The sequence below is a fragment of the Euphorbia lathyris genome, chromosome 8 (assembly GCF_963576675.1).
Source record: "Euphorbia lathyris chromosome 8, ddEupLath1.1, whole genome shotgun sequence".
Taxonomy (NCBI): Eukaryota; Viridiplantae; Streptophyta; class Magnoliopsida; order Malpighiales; family Euphorbiaceae; genus Euphorbia; species Euphorbia lathyris.
The window spans coordinates 52,557,220-52,574,892 of record NC_088917.1 but is presented as its reverse complement, the minus strand read 5'-3'; the positions used below and the strand labels follow the sequence as shown (position 1 = coordinate 52,574,892).

The 17,673-nt window shown below is 37.3% G+C and overlaps 1 protein-coding gene across 2 annotated transcripts; it reads right to left on the bottom strand.

Annotated features, from left to right (window-relative positions):
* Positions 1-652: 652 nt before the first annotated feature.
* On the bottom strand, positions 653-12,002 carry LOC136202582 (FIP1[V]-like protein). Of its 2 annotated transcripts, none has more exons than XM_065993292.1 (9): positions 11,046-12,002; positions 8,594-8,850; positions 7,848-7,974; positions 7,705-7,773; positions 7,214-7,354; positions 6,825-6,926; positions 6,411-6,745; positions 3,515-5,240; positions 653-1,891 (listed from the first exon to the last, which is right to left on the bottom strand). In XM_065993292.1, exons 1-9 carry the CDS (start codon positions 11,886-11,888, stop codon positions 1,334-1,336), a joined length of 4,158 nt encoding a protein of 1,385 aa, XP_065849364.1. In that variant the 5' UTR covers positions 11,889-12,002; the 3' UTR covers positions 653-1,333. The 2 variants fall into 2 exon arrangements, with proteins under 2 accessions (XP_065849364.1, XP_065849365.1); XM_065993293.1 differs by having other exon boundaries at positions 653-1,882.
* Positions 12,003-17,673: the final 5,671 nt, after the last annotated feature.

The window sequence follows — 17,673 nt, the reverse complement described above, 5'->3', positions numbered from 1 at the left end:
CTCAGGAATCCGATCACCTCTACAGTGCTCCATGACGGAAGCGGCACGTATACCACCAGAGGAATAGTGACGGGCATCTAACTCAACCCGTTTGGTGCGATTTCGGAGGCAAAAATCATGATTTCGTTAATTATTTGAACGGAAAAACTTACCGTAATACCCATGTATCCTTTGCCCATGCCTACTTTTGGTGCCATGTCGTTTTAGCTCGGTTTTTTGAAAATGGAAAGAAAATAGAGAGGATTTGGAATTTTCAAATTTCTTGTTTGAAATAATGAGAAGGGCAATATGATCAATAGGATGCGGTGAACCGGAATTAAGGGGCGGTATATAGTCGCTCACTAAATAAACCCTTTCTTAAACCCTTTAAGAAAGGGAACGATAATCTCCACCTTATTTGCAATTCAAATAATGCAGGACTGGGTAATTAGGAATGAACATTCAATAACACGCAATTTCTTGCATTTCTACTATACGAAAATACTGCCACTGACCCCCAAATTCTTTGGGGTTTTTACATATCACTTTTTATCATCAGTAACCAAAATTGGCATCTCCTGGACACAAGTACTCGTCTCCTATTGCTTCTTGATTTCTATGTAACTTATAATAATAATAACCTGCAGCATGAAAGGAAAGATGGAGCCCGACAGAGTGAAAATTATGGCTATATCATAAATCATTCACTATAACTCATCTGTAAAACACAAAATTAGTTCTGAATATTATATGTGATTCTTCCTAGCTTCCTGCACTAAAAAAATACAATACTTGCACAGAGCAATTATCAAATACACATACATGATGATACATATAATGGGACTGGAGCAGGACTAGTTCAAGTCTACTGCCGTAAATCTTTTCTTTTCTTTTCTTTCTACAAAGATAAAATATTCGTTTGTTGCTTCACTTCAAATTGCTCCACGATTTTGTCTCAGTAGAGCAACTCTTTTACAGCATTCCAGTGTCTTGCCTCTTTTGGTATTGAATGATTGATCGGTACCTGCTACCGGCAGAAATCATCTCCTACCGGTTTCCTCCCTCACCATAAGCTAGCTGTTAGCACTAATTGCAGGTCAGGAACCTTCAATCTGAGCAAAATCGTTTGAATTCGCACTAAGACGCAATTCAGAGCCACCATAAGGTGACAAGTTCAATGTTACATCTATTAGTATGTACACATCATTTAAAAATAAATTTTGGAAGCAACATGATTGATTACAATATAATATAAAAACTGCAGCAGGATGAGATCATCCAGTTAAATGATTTCCGGACCAATGCAGAAACTTCTTTCCAGACAAAAGGAATGCACCTGTTTGCATGTTCACTTTTAGCCGCTAATCCATCGTCGTTTCCGAGCTGGCCGCTCTGGCTTGATCTCTGACTCCACAGGGTTACCGGTTTTGACAGAAGGCAAGGCCTCATTCTCCAATTTTTTTACTGTCACAGCATCCTTCTCACTAGGCATTGGAAGCTTGAAGCGCTCACTTCGCTTCTTCAACTTCTCAACTGTGTCTAGATGTCGATCATCGGAAGGTTTTGCATCACTATCCTTGTTGTCTGTATCAGTGAGATCTTTCTCCTCCTCAACTGAGGGAAGCTTTTCAGCAGCCTGAGCTCGCCTGGGGAGTTCATCCGGAACCTTGGTAACTTCTGAAGAGCTGCTATTGTTTTTCCTATCTATCTCTTTAAACTTCAAGGAAGCTGATGACTTGCTGGCAATACTAAAATCTCTCTCTTTGTGGCTTGTCCATCGTTCTAATTTCGAGCGTCCTCTCCTTGAATCTTGTTGTTCATCATCTGATGATGCATCATCCTTGTGCCTTTTGCTGCTGTGTTGGATTAAGATCTTCTCTCCATTTCGTTGCTCAGCAGCTTTCTTTAACCCCTAACCAAATGTTGTAACAATCAAGCATTGCAGGCCAAACTCAGGGAAGTAGGGTTGACATTTTAGAACCATAATTTCAGTTACAACAAAACAGACAACATACATGGAAGTAAACAATTTGAAGACCTTATTGTAAACAATCTTGTAGAAAGTATCACCGTAGATTAGACGAAAAGATCATCATTAAACAAACCTACTCTAGTTCTAGAACTAAATGTGATGTCAGGTTCCAAAAATGGGTATGTGTGCCTAAGCATGCCCTTGAAACATATTCTTTATTGCTCCAATCACCTAGAACTCCAGCGCACATATCATCACGAGATTGTATTTGCCATTACGTGTTGAAGTACAAGAACCCATATCAATATACCCCAGCATGCAATGTCACCCAAGCTATAAAAGATCTCAGCATGGTGATAAAAAAATCAAGCATTACAAGTAAAACAGAGAGAAAAGAGGAAGAATTGTGTGAACTTAAAAAGAAAGCAGGCAAGAATAAAGAGTTAAAATTAATAAAAATACACAGTTCTTCCAACAATCTAGGCATTACATACCTCATCCCTTTACCCTTGTTGCCCAGCGGTCATGGTGTATAAATGCCATGAAATTGATACTAATTTTGTCACACAGAAGTACTGAATTCTCACCATATGTCCAAGTCGGAAAATTGAATATGAGACAGAATGATTTTGCTCTAGTTTAGCTTCTGAAACCCCCAGTTTTGAATCAAGTAATATCTTTGATACACGTTACACCAAATTAAACTAAATTTGGTAACTTCTACATTGTTATGTTAGTTTGAAAGTTTGATTACAGAGTCTGAAAGTTTATGCAAACTAAACAATATGAAAGCCAGAATTTATGGTAAAGTGCCTTATCATAAAAGAAAGTTGTAAGCATCATAGCAACAATCCTTTTTTTCTTCTCTTATATTCCCAGCTACTTGGGGCAATTGAACAATTAAATAAGCATAAGGACTTTCTTTATTCAAAGAGAAACTTGACATCATAACCAGTCAGTGACAAAATCTATCTACGCTACTGCATGGTTGGCATGGTTCCTGGATTGTAAAAGGAAGAAAAATCTATCTTCTTTATAAGCCACATGCATAAATAAGTTTTATCAACTGTAAGGATGCACGTAGAGCTGGTAATTCAGCAGACAAGAGAATGCCTAGACACTATTAGATGGTGGTGCTCCCGTTAAGGTATAAGAGTATCATTACTAGATGGTTATTAATCATTTGTTTCAGCAAGAACTAAACGACATTGTCATGTTTGGTGGTGCTTCTACAGACATTAATTAATACAATGACATTGCTCAACTGGAGAAACATATCCTTGTATGACAAACATGAATCATTCTTCAAAAGTGAGTAAAATCACTTTGTTTCATCAACTTCCCAAGGTTTAATTTCACTATGTTATTGTTATTTATGGTGCCTGGGAAAAAAGACTGCAATGGTAATACTTTCAAGGATTTAGTTTCCCATTATTAAGGACGCTAACTATACCAATTTCAGAATCATGATTCACTATGTTTGGGGATAAATCAATAACTGAACTCATGAGAGAGGATATTCTTCCATTAGCAATTTGTGGTATTGTGGTATGTAGAACGTACCATCACATCAGTCTGACCACTCTGATCCTCTTGGTTTCTTCTGGAAGGGTCATAAGTACCATGATCTCCACCTTCGGACTCTTTATTCTTCCTTGTGTTATCTTTGTGTTTTTTCTCGTGCACTCTTTGGTTCTCAGGACCATCAACACCACGATCATTACGAGTACTTGACCTATCTTGTCTGGATTTTCTCTCCTCTTTATTAAGTTGACTTCCTCGAACATAAACATCGTCCCGTCCTCTATGATGTGAATAACTTTCTTCCTCCCTTCTCTTTCGTTGTTCACTGTTTCGAACTGGATCTTTCATTTGGTAATCTTTATCTAACACTCTGTGTTCATCCTTCAACCTAGCATGCCCAATCCATATTTTATCATCTGCACCATGTCCAGTCCTCACAGAACTTCGTCCTTCATCTTTTTCTCGCTTGGATAAACTTTCTTCATGGGATTGTTTGAGTTTGTATAACTCCTCCCTCTCCCTTTGTCTATCACCCCTTTCCCTTTGAATCCATACCTCATCTTTATGCCTAACAGCATGGTAATCATCCATGTTGTCCCTAATTCTCTGCAGGTCATCTCTCTTCCGTGGGTCCACAATGTCATCTCGTCTTTGCAGATCATCCCTCTTCCGTGGGTCCACAATGTCATCTCTTTCTCGCCTTCGACGACTTGCAGTTTCTCTATGACCATGAAAGATTTCCTCCTTGTCCATGTGATCCCTTCTCAAATACTCCTCATCTTTCCTTCTCTTGCTATGGTAATCATCCACAATGTCATGCCTACTCTCCTCTCTTTCCCTGTGCCTTGCGCTAATATCCTTATCATAAAGGACCCTGTAGCTACCATTGTCCAAGTGTTTTCTAGAATGCATGAGTTCCTCTTTGTCACTTCTCTCACTTTCCCGAACGTTACCTCTGTCTCTGTGTCTGGATGCTATTTCCTCTCCCCGTTCCCTCTTCCTTGTGTCTTCTTTTCTACTTCTTCTGCTGTGTTGATCTTCCTCCCTCCGTTGCCAAACTCCATCGGGAATTTCTCGTTCCTTACGCCTGTCATGACCCTCATTTCTCATATGCAAATGATGCACAACTCCTACATCCAAATCTCTATGAGGATAAGAACCCTCCCTCCCTTTTCTTACCATGTGATTCCTCTCCATCTCTTGTCTAGGATCACGCTCTTTTCTTCGGAAATTCTGTTCATTATCATCAAGATGCCTCCTAAAGTTTCCAGAGTTTCTAGCACCCTTCTCTTGAACGACTTCCTCCTCAACACCATCCATCCATTTCTGGTATTCTTTGCTGCTTCCTGATCTACCTTTGCTGTTTTCACTGCTTCTGGCAGCCTTGGACTCTTCTCCATCATCTAATTCTTGCAACACAGACTGTTCATTATGAGAAATTACTTTTTGCTTCTTTGAAGAATTTTGTGTATTTCCATCCTTATTGCTGTCATTTGTGGTCAATTCAATCTCAGTTGTCCCATCCTTTCCCATTCCAGAACTTGCTTCAGCTAACAGAGACTCACCAGGCAAAGCAGCATCTTTAATCTCAACACTCTGGTCCCTGGCATCTCTAACAGAATCAGGAGATGATAATACTGGACTACGTTTGCCATCCATGCTTTCAACCGACTCTTCCTCAACATTATCAAGAGATGTTTTATCCAGGGCACTCTGACTAGGAGTAGAACGAGGGGATCTGTCACGTGTCCTTCCCTGTCTCTGCCTGCGACAATGAGAATCCAAGATGTTTCATTAATTCAGATGCATAATCCTCATTCAAAATCAATCCAACAACAAACAGAAGATGAGATCTCTATGAATTAAAATGACTCGCAAAGACATGATCCAAAAATTGAAGTCACAACTTCAGACAATTCACAACCACTAACAAGCAAATAAATCAACATATTATAGACGTTTATTGAATGAATAGAATTCCATAGGTAACGCCCCTATAAGTAATTCGTCCAAAAACAGGTTTGAATTCACGGCAACAGGTACTGGTCAACTGTCTCTCTAGTCACCGCAACTCACCGCTCTTTATTTCCATCTATACGTAATCTGGTGTTTAGAGATTTCACATGCTTTTCTGCTCAAAAGAAAGCCTGGAAAACGCATGTACTGGTGTCATAACTCATGAATGATTTTGTATACTCACATTCCTTATACCATGACCCATGGTGCTATCGCTGGATACACTATCAAGATATTTTATATAATGTTTAATTGTCTTCAAGGTGCACTAAAAATTTCAGCTGTTTATTTCATTGAAGATTAAAGGAGAAAAAATGAGACTAAGCATTATTTGGACACTATGTCCTGTTAACCAGAATTCAAAGAAGGGGAAACAAAAGCTACCTGATAAAACCAATAATGGCAGTAAAGTCACCATTGAGCGAGGAAATGAACTACATCCCAGTTTCTCTAGTTCAAGGTTTAATAGTACCTAGATGGAGTTACGAGTCTTTATTGAATTTCTCAGTCCTCAAATTTCCTTATAGTTATTTATCTGTTTAGTACAATTTTCCATCAAGGGCATGCAGATTCTTTATTGACAAGGAAATATTGCAGAAATTGCAAGTCTTTTAATGATAGATTAGCTCCTTCCATTCCATCGTAACACTAAAACAAACCCTGCATTCCACCCACATGTTCTTGCATCTCTCTACTATTTAAACCACTCGGTCTTAATAAGTAGCCAATTCAAGGTGTTAACACTAAGACGTTGATCTTATTACTCTCCATCCATATAATAAACCTTCAGAACTTACCACAATATGCATCATCAATATAGAACAATGAAAATAAGTTATTGAAGAAACCTGGCTAATGGAACATACAAAAAACAAGTCTCTTGTATATTTAACTACATCCAAAAAAGGCTATCACATACCTTTCCTCATCGGATGGGCCATAGTCCCCACTATCCAGAACGGCTTCGTCCCTGGAGCCAAGAGGATATTGTGATGGTGCCTCAGGTTGGGAATGCATAATACCATCCCCCTGAGGTATGTTATCTTGAACAAAATCAATATAGGGTGCTCTCCCGCCAAGCTTTTGACCATCATATCCTTGCGGGAAATCATAATATTCAGTTTCTATCTGTGGCGTGTCATCTTCAGGCACACAGCTTCCTCTGAAATCATCTCTTGGGGGATCATATTTTGGTCCATCCAGACCACCATTTCCTGTGGAAGAATCATCATCTACAGAATCCTGCAAGACAATCTGTTCACAGAAGTACTTTCAGTTTAAATTAGAAGTAATAGTATAAATACTGCAATCAAAAGCAAAAGCAACTATTTACCTCAATAATTGCATCAGAATCTCGAACTCGAGGTGGTCGAGTATCAATAGATGGAAGGCGTTCACCATAACCTCCTTCAACTTGTATTGCTCGTCCAGTTGGCTGGTAGAAAATAAATTACGCATTTGAGTCTTGAAGCTGCTATGGCAAATAAATGCTATAGAAGCATTCAATAACAGATAACAAAAAACTCAAAATTCCATGCTTTGCAATATAGGGCAAAGAGGAAACGAATTATGAGTGTGAGAGAAGATCATTTAATTCATAGGTAATAAAAGAAACATTCAAGTCCAAAAACAAAACATACTCTTTCTTCGACAATAATAAATATAATAGAACTTCAAGAAAAGAAATGAAGAAAAAGAAAACAACAAAAAGCTGAAGCATACTAGTGGTGGCCGCAAACGGGCAGCTCCTTTTGTCAAATCACTCTGTCCAACATCTGACTTTGCAAGGTTTGAATTGTCAGCTGTGATATCATGAAGACCTGTTGCTGCTGCTAATTCTGGGGGTAAATCTGGATCATAATCCTGAAATAATAATAATAAATTAATTAATTAAGTCTTTGGTTGGTTCAATGCCATGGTGCAATTTAATTGCTATTACTTGTATCATAAAATGAACATTGTAAGTGATATAAAGGTACTTATTTTAGTATGTAACATATATATATATATTACTTTTCTTAAAATGCTCTAAATCCATTATTTTATTTCGACTTCCATTTAAACTAAAGGCACCATAAATAAAAAGTTATTCTCATTATAGAAATAAAAGGAAGGAAAGAGTAAAAAGCGAGAGAGGAGAGAGAGATCAAATGCATATTTTTCATTTACATATATCACTTAATATTTCATGCACACATAACACATCTTTTTACCTGCTCTTGACGCCCACTCTCATAAACACGAATTTTGCTTTGCATTGTAGTCTCCAGTCTATGTTGTTCCTGATCACATGATGAAAGATTGACTAAGTATTTCACTCACTAGGTAGAAAACATCATTAAGAATCAACAGTTACCAGCTGTTTGCAATAATCTTTCCAGCTCTCCTCATGTAAACCAAAGTTAAAGAAGTCTGATAGATCTACACCAGGATATTTCCATGGCTTTTCCTCAAAATTGTCGATGTCAACGTCGAATATAGTCCTGAAAATTATATAGATAATTGATCAGCAGCATTCTCAAAACTAAAATTCAAAAACACATTTGGATTAATACACTTCCCTTTTTTTGCTGAAACAACAAAGAAAAAGCTCATTACTACTCCAAACATAGAATGCAAACTAACATATTTGTGCAAGGAAACAAACATATTAATGGGGAAAAAGTTAAAAAATTTGCTATTCTCTTTTCATCTTAAAAATTAGAAGTGTACACTTGAAGAGATGGAGCATGTATGGTTAACATGTTTTGACTATTGATATAAAAAACTTAACAAGCCCAACACTTGAAGAGATAGAGCATGTGCGGTTAACATGTTTTGACAATTGATACGAAAAACTTAACCAGCCCAACACTTGAAGAGATAGAGAATGTATGGTTAACATGCTTTGGCTATTGATACGAACTAAACAAGCCCACATATATACTGAAATCACTTCTTTATTGGTACAATGAAGACCACTGACTAACCTAAGCAGACTCAATTAGCAAGTAACAAGAATCTTGAAGATGGTGAGAACATAAACCAACCAAACTGGCATAATGTATTTGCAACAGATTGATGCTAAAAAGCTCCTGGGATGGGTTAGTAAGAAAATATTACTTGTGAGAAGGAAGTGTGAATTCCAGACCGCCACCAAAGCCCCGTCCTGAATTATTGTTGCCCCAAGCAGGCATTCCATAAACAGGATGATAGCCCTTTTGCATTGCTGGAGTATTTTTCATTCCTGGAGGTCTCCAGTCACCCCTACCACGACCAGCACTAAGAGCCATGTTAATTGGAGGCCGAACTTGACCTGGGACTACTCCAGGACCAACAGCAGTAGCTCCAGGTATCGGTGCTGCACCTTGTCTCACATACTGCATACAGTGGAAAATTTACCATACAGTTAACAAAGAAACGCATGAAAATAAGTGGAATGGATGGGGTGGTGGTGGGGGGGGGAATGAACTTTAGACGGAAGAATTGCAATTTTACAGTTTTCCATGTGCAGATCGCAGCAGTATATAACCATATAGATGACAACCAAACTACTAGCTAGAAGTTCAAGATAAAAAAAAAGGTACAAAATAAGCAATCCCAATATATTGTAGCAGAAAAGAAATTACAGGAAAAAAATCAAAACTTCTGAAAGAAAAGAGCCAAGTAGACAACAAGTAATGAACAAATATTGGCTTTTTCCATAGCTGGTCATTCTCATATTTCTCATAAAAAGGAAAACATGCAAGCAAATACAGGAAAATGTAAAATTAACTACTTTTCAAAATGCAAGCTATCATGTAGCCCAGATGGTACCTTCAATTTTAAATTAGACCATTTGCAAAAAGAAACAGGCATCAGAGTAGGCTGAAAGTGCATAAACCACCATTTTTATCAAAAGTGTAGCTAATTTTTTTTAACGGACCACAAATAGGATTCAGAACATTGAAGCATAAAATTTCATATCAAAATGACCATGGATTATCAAGGATATTACAAGTTCAAAATCAACTATTAGGTTTGGACCTAAGAACTATAATTGGTGACAATTCCAGAATATATCAGGCAGTAATCTTGAATCAACGTTGATGTACAATAAGTTTAGTTATACCTTAAATTGCATCAAATGAAGAGAGACATGTTTAGCAGACTAAGACTTTTTCACATGTGAAGCAAATAGACAAGAAAAAATTAAACCATTTGCTGCCCAATAAAGAGTGGATCAAATATCTCATTATAATTTTGACAGACCAAGAAAACTGTTGAGAAATTTAGCATATCTGTCTGTGAAGTTAAGTATATGCATCTTTTCCTGGTCATGACCAATTGATGCAAGCAAAACTAATGACCAACTTCAACAATTACTTCAGATTATCAATGATCAGATTTAGTTTTACCAATTTCATGGACTTGCAGCAAATGCATACAGAATGGAACAAACCAGACACACTATAAAACTGTGTTCTATTATTCACTTAATAGAGGAACTTAAAGCACCGAGGTGGATGCCATGGCAAGACAATATTCCATAGTTATTAATGGCACGTCTATGGCGCACCAGGCGCTTTGCTTAGCTCCTTAACATACTGAATGGCGGGCCCAGTCTCCCTGGTGCGCGCCAGGGGTGCCATTGTACGCCAAGATGCAGTTGCCAAAGGCTCGCCTCGGTGAAATAGGTGCACCTTGGGGTTTAATTAGTAAGGCTGCTAGAGTTGAAGAAATTGCATATAACACTAGAGTAGAAAAAAGGGCTAAAGTATCATCTTCTAGTGTTCGAGGAAAAGCTCCCGCAGTTGTTCGAGATGAGGAGGAAGAAAAAACTGATTTTGTTGATGAGGATGAAGAGGATCAGTTTCATGAACAAGAGTTTGATGATGCCTTAGATGATGAATGATGCAGTGCACCATGTGCCCTTTAATAACTATGCAATATTCCATAACTTGCTAGTATAGAAATCTTGTTGTCATTACAAGCTTCTGCCTATCTTGAGCATCTGAAGGTTCTGTGTCCCCCACCCAAATGATGAGATCCAGTGGAATAATTCATTAAACCAAGAATGTTAATAGGAAGTAAATCTCTAAAAGGTTAGTATCATTGATTAATCCATGTAGGAGCACCCGACTCTGAAGATTGGAACAGCTTTCAACTCCTCATATTGTTTATTTACAAATTTGAATGAGACACAGTGATTGATTTGACAAAAAGCCTTGAAGAGGTTTCAAGACTTTCATCTTTTATTTTTGTTCTGACATCACAATTTAGATGCTTGGGTTAGAAAGGTATAAATCATGCAAAATAGAGGACAAATAATAATCTCACAATAGGAGTCAATTAACGAATGAATGGCTTGAATATACGTAGAAAATTTGAACTCTGGAAGCATCCACAATTACAAACATCAGGACCAATTAATTCTCATTCCCATTTACATACATGAAGAGGAAACAACAATTACAATTACACATTCTCATCTAGTTATGGGGAGACACAAACCCCACTCAAACCATAAAACAACTGTATTTCTTTTCTTTTTTTCTTTGTTTAAAGATCAACTTATAGCAACAGCAACACTGACCTTAAACTGAGAATGAAATGGATGATGATAAACATGATTGCTATACACAAGCTTCGGCGCAGCCACAGCATTGCCTTTCACAGCTGCTTCTCCGCTCTCTTTCCTCTCCCCTTCCGCCCCAGCTGCTGGAGCTGGATCCTCACCTACAACCCAGTCCGGTTCTTCCATCGGAGGACCAGGGTCCCCATTAGCCACAATTACAAGTGGATCCTCATCCTCGTCGTCCTCGTCATCATCCCTATCAGCCATCATTCCTCTTTCCATTCCCAAGGGTCCATGATTAGTATCGTTCAACACTATTCTCAAATCATCTTCACTATCACTGTCTTCCTCCCAATCGTCATCTTCCTCTCGACCACCTCGGCTGCCGCTGAGGTCAATTTCATTCTTCTTTGAATCATCCGCTTCCAAAGTAAGCCCCGGGATCATCGGACCTGAATCTTCAATTGTTACAGTCTGACCTTCCTCAATATCAAATTTCAAATCTTTATCTTCTTTTTGTGATTGAAAATTAGCTACATCGCCAATATTCTTAGCTGTATTCTGTAATTTCGCATCCGTAGCGCCCAAAACCCTAGATACACCAGCAGCTAAATCATTTTCAGTGGAAATGGAATTGTGAACAGAATTAACCAAGGATTGATCAGACGTAAAAGCAGGACTGCGAACGGATGGACCGTAGCTTGTGTCATCATCATCGTCATTACAAAGATTGAGATCGATCGGCCGTTGAGAAGAATCGGCAGTAGAAGGCTTTTGTGGCAGCGGAAGGGAGGATAAAGAGGATGAGGACGGCTTGAACGCATCTGTGTAGATAGTTCCAAACTCGTCATCGTCTTCCATTGGAGAAGAAAGAGAGGGAGAGAGAGAGAGAGAGAGAGAGATGCGAATTTCGATAGAAAGGGTTTTGAGGTTGGAGGCGAGGGAGGGAGGGAGGGGCGTGCTAAATCAGATCAAGTTTTTGTTTATGTGCTTTTTACCAATAATCAAAATCAATTTGGTAAACCTCACTGATATCGTACTTTTACATTATTTCAATGTTTTTCTCAATGCTAATTACATCCTTCAACTTGTCAAGTTTTGCGATTTAACACTCTCTACTTACTTGTACGTAGACTTATGGCAAGTTTGTAACATTAACACCCTTAACCTTTGTTTGAGAGTTTGTAGGTTAATGGAGATTAGAGTTAAAGGAGGTAATGGAATGGGAAGAGAAGTGATAGAAAGGAAAGTTAAAATTAACTTTGTTTGGGAGTTTATATGATATAAATGAGGTTAAATGTTTAACTTCGTTTGAGAATTTAAATATGGAGGTGAAGAAAAGTTAAATTTACTCTGGAGAGACAAGAAATTTTAAAAAACTTTACGTTACTCTCATTAACCCTCAATTTGGAGGTTAGAGTTTGGAGGTTAGAGGAAGTAAACATTTAACCCCGTTAACCTCCATTTACTCTCAAAAAATAACTCACAAATAAGGTTAACTTAATACTTAACCTTCCATTACTTTCATTTACTCTCATTAACCTCCTCCCAAATAAGGGCTTAATTTTGGATTAATTATAAAACTGGACTAAATTAGAGACTCATTTACATATTAAGACTTATTACACAACACGTTAAATATCTTAAACTATTTCATTTAGGAATTATTCATAATACCCTTCATATATATATAACAACTTAAGGGGCATTTGGTTCGCGCAGAGGTAAGGGAACGGAATCAAGAAAGAAAAACAATGAGAGAGGAATAGAATGACCCTGAATTCCCGTTTCAGTTCCACAAAGAGAATGATATACCTCTAATTCCTTCTGTGGCGGTTTGGTTCAAATGAGGTAATAAATCAGAATTATGTTTTTAACAACAATTTTTATACATACATGTGTTTCTATTAATAAAATATAAGAATTAAAATCAATTACTTTAACCATTAAAATTAAAAGATGATGAAACATATGAAATTGAAATAAAATTAATTACAGAAAATGCATAAACATTATATTTTAAAAATAAAATAATTACTATAAAGTAATTAAAAATAAATATTAAAACTGAATAATATGATAAAATAAAGGGTTAATATACATATTTGTCCTCGTATTTTTTCAGAAAAAACAGATATGCCCTTATATCAAAAAACCTCACAAAACTCTCCCTAAACTTTCCACAAATCTGCAAATATACCTTAATCTAACAAACTTGTGATTTGACACAAACGGCGTACCGCGTATGACGCCACATCCCTCCACGTCAGTTGCCAACACATTAAAAAAAATCCATGTTGGCATACATTCACCATATATAAGAGCTTTCCCCTCCCCTTCTTCTTCTCCCTTGTGTCGTTGAATCGCGATTTTCCCCTCCCCTTCTTCTTCATCCCTGTTGATCTGAAAGAAAAAGGGTTAGGACATACTGAAAGCTGTTCTTCAAATTTTTTTATACATGTTCTTCAAATTAAAAGATGACAAATGAAAGCTCTGTTGGTTCATTACATTCTCTGCGCCATAGAAGGATGGAATAAACGTATGATGATCCCCCCAAATTTTGCTACTACAAATTGAAGGCAACCAGATGGGCAAGTTGGAGTGACGAGAACCCTGGAATAAGATTTTATGCTTGCCCTAAATTTCGGGTATGTTTATTATATTTTCAATTTAGGGATTTAAGAAACAGATTATTAGGGTTCATTAACATACATGTCTGAAATTGAAGGTTTATTGTCTGAATTGTTGGATTATTAGTTGGATTGTTAGTTTGATTATTATTTTGATTATTGCAAAATGATTATTGTATTAGATTGAAAAATGCATTGGTTTGAGAATCATGTTGTGCTTTATTGTTTTGTTGAAGGACAATATTAATTGTGCTTTATTGTTTGAGAATCATGTTGTGCTTTACTGTGTGTAAGTTGATATGGTTCAATCTCACAGTTACTAAATTTACAAGACAAATGGTGTGGCTACTTTGACTGGCATGATGAGAAGCTGTTGGTTAGAGCAAAGAGTGTGATTGATGAGCTCCGTCAACAAATTAAGCACTTAAAGGAGGAAAATCACATGTTGAGGACTAATGGAGAATACACGTCCAAAGATGATTCATTGTACTGGCAGTCCCTTATACAAACTCAACTTGACAAAAATCATGAATTGGGAGTTGAGTTAAAGGTTGTGAAGAAAACGAAGAACATGTTAATTGTATTACTTGTCATCATTTGGCATTTGCTCATTTACATGTTCTTCAAATGAAATGATTAGGTGTAATCATTAGATGATAACTTGATGTTGTTTTGTAATCCCATTGGAGTAAGTTAGTTGTATTTTGGTATCCTTGGGATTAAGTTATTACAGTAAAACCTCTATATAGGAATAACCTCTATTTGTTATAAAAAAAAACTTGGTCCCAACTTGGTAATAACCTCTACTGTCAAACTCTATTAAGTAATAATCTCCCAATTGTTATACAAATAGTCCGGTCCCAAGTGTATTCCTATGTAGAGGTTTTACTATAGTATTTTGGTGTCCTTTTAGACTAAGTTATTTTGTATTTTGGTGTCCCTTTGGACTAAGTTATTTTGTAGTTATATAATGAACCAGCACTAGTACAGAAATGGCTTATGGCCACGATCGTTCACGGTCATTAACCACGGTTGTTCGACCGTGGCCGAAGGGGGGCGTGGCAAATGCTTGGCGTCTTTAGCCATGGTTTGTCGACATTGGCCAAAGGGGCATTAAAGTCGATTTTTACGAATAACAGACTTTAATGCCTTGTGTTTTTGCCATGGTTGTTACAAAGAACCGTGGCTAAAGGGGTCTTTAGCCACGGTTGTTTGTAACAACCGACTCTAATGCTCTAATCATTAGAGTCAGTTGTTTCAACAACCGACTCTAATGCTTTGATCATTAGAGTCGTTTATTGTAACAACTATGGCTAAAGATAATAACATTAGTTGTTACGAACAACCGACTTTACTGGTATTATTTTTAACAATTTTAAAGCAGCAGGTTCAAACTGAACCTGCTTTATTTTTTCCTACTGTATTACTGTAGTTAATAGTAAACGAGATGAGTTACTCATAGCATATTAAGAAACAAAAAATTCTAGCAAATCCCATACTGATGGCAACACAATCAAACAATTTAACATTCACCAAAGCAGTCAAACACCAATAAGCCTTAAATATAAGCAATTCCTAAATTTGACACTAATAACGAGTCTAAAAGAGAGATATAAACCCTTAGCTTTTTCTATGAAGGCCTTGCAACTATTCAATACACTGACAAAATTTTCAACAAAACTGCGAGCTACGTAGCAACTCACTATAACTTTAATACATTGTTGGTCCCATGTAATGTAATAGAATTAGTTCCAAGGGGGGTTTAGGAACTAATATAACTTTTTTGCTTAATTATGCTGACTTAATTAAATGTTTGATAATCTAACTCAGCTTTAGGTCAGCAAGGCTGAGTGAAGTGTGAGACAGCTTTAATCAGACACTGACTAGAGCTGTTTCAAACTACGAGTTGGGAAATAACACTTTAGGTCAACTTCCAACTCAGCACTCTGATTACTCAGTGTCGGCTTATACAATTTATATACTGAGTAACTTAAGCAAGCAATACATACATATATATCAAGAGAAAGGGTTAGAGATTACTCAGCAGTCTTATCCTGGTTTGGCCTCACCGCCTACGTCCAGTCCCCAGAATCCTTCCGGGCTTTTTCAATCCACTACTGAGCTCTTTAAAAGTAGAGCACAAACCGTTTGCAAGGCAATTGAGTATGCAAGAGTATCGTCCTCTATTCGTCTACTCAATCCTACTGAGCGCTATAACCGAACACTCAGATTTTCTCTACCGCTGAGTACTAAAACCGAGTACTCAGCTTCACTCTCTCAACCTTTACAATTGATACAAGATTTGTTCTCTCTAAACGAAGAACACTTTAGATGAATACAAATTCACTCTAGACTTATACACAAAGATTGGATTTGGGTGTAAGAACTTGCTTTTTCTAATTAGACAACTTCTCTTTTGGATTTTCACTCTTGTGAAGATTTGCTTTTCTGTCTGTGCTTTCTTGTGTTTCTGCAAAAGATCCAAGTGATGAACTTGTCCTTTTATAGCAAATTCTGAAGCTCCAATGATTTGAATTCGGACATATCCGTTGAATTCAAACGGTCTTCTTTCGTCATTGATAGGTCGGCATTCAGAATCGCATGCCAATCCTGTCGTCTGATTTTAGTAGGCGTCAGGCTTGCCAGTTTCGTCTTCTTGCGCCAGGTTTCGTCTTCTAGCGCCAGGTTTGTCTTCTTGCCAAATGCCAGGTGATCCATGCGTCTCGAAAAGGTCTCTTGGCTTAATTCCGAGGCTTCTGAATTGGTGCAGACCTTTGTCGGACTTTGTCTTCTAGTCAACGGATCATTGGTGTTGTCCTGGCGAACACTCAGCTTGACTTAATTGACGTTGCCTTTTAAGATCTCCTTTGACGAGGTTGAGTTACATTCTACTCAGCTTCTTCGGTCAGCTTCATCTTCAAGCGTTTGTTCTGAAGAAGAATTTTCTTTTATGATGCTGAGTTGTGTTCTACTCAGCTTCTGTGGCTCATGCTGACTTCGTTCTGTCTTACTTTTTATTAATGTTCTCATTTATTAATATACTCAATATTGAACAAACACATTAGTACAATTAAATCAAAGCACTTAAATTTAATTATCTTAATCATGGGATTAACTTAAATAATTTTGTCAAATCAAAATCATGTGGAAATGTGTTTCAACAAACTCCCCCATTTTGATGTTGGCAAAAGTATTTAATTATGGAACTCAACATTAAGGTTCCCCATGATTGTTTTACCTTTTATTCTTCTGAAGTTACTCCCCCGTAAGGGTTGCATCTAGTGACTTAATTCAACTCTAAACCTTCTAAGATCTAATCGAGTAAAATTAAGACATGCCTTTACTGACTTAGTTCAATTCTAGACCTTCTGTTGGTCCCTTATAACGTGACAAGTTAGTTCCAAGGGGGGGGGATATGAACTATTTAAAAAATTGTCCGTTAAGGCTGACTTCTTTTTCTATGAAAAGGATTACACAGCGTCACTAAGTAGATTCAAGACACAAGCTTAGTCAACTTGTGACTAACTCTGCTTCTTTACTTGAGTCAGAAAATAGCACTTAGAGTCTATTCCTGAACTCAGCTTCTTAGTAAACTTAACTCAGCGTGAGTTCTTTACTTAGTTAGTTTTCACAGCAAGCAATATATATTAAAGGAGTTTAAGGGTTAGAAAGATATTACTCAGCAGACTTATCCTGGTTCGGCCTCTCCGCCTACGTCCAATCCCCGGAACTCGTTCCGATCTTTTTGAATTCTCTACTGAGCTCTTTAAAGGTAGAGCACGAAACCTTTTACAAATAGAAGCTGAGTATAACAAGAGTACCTTCCTCTATACCTCTACTCACTCCTATATCTACGCTGAGTACTATAACCGAGTACTCAGCCTCTCCTTTCTATTCTTCTAGAAATGATAAAATGTTTGTCCTAAACAACGATTGCTAAGACACTTTAGATGATTGGAAATCACTCTAGACTTTTACACAATAATATGGAAATTGGTGTAAGGTATTTGCTTTGC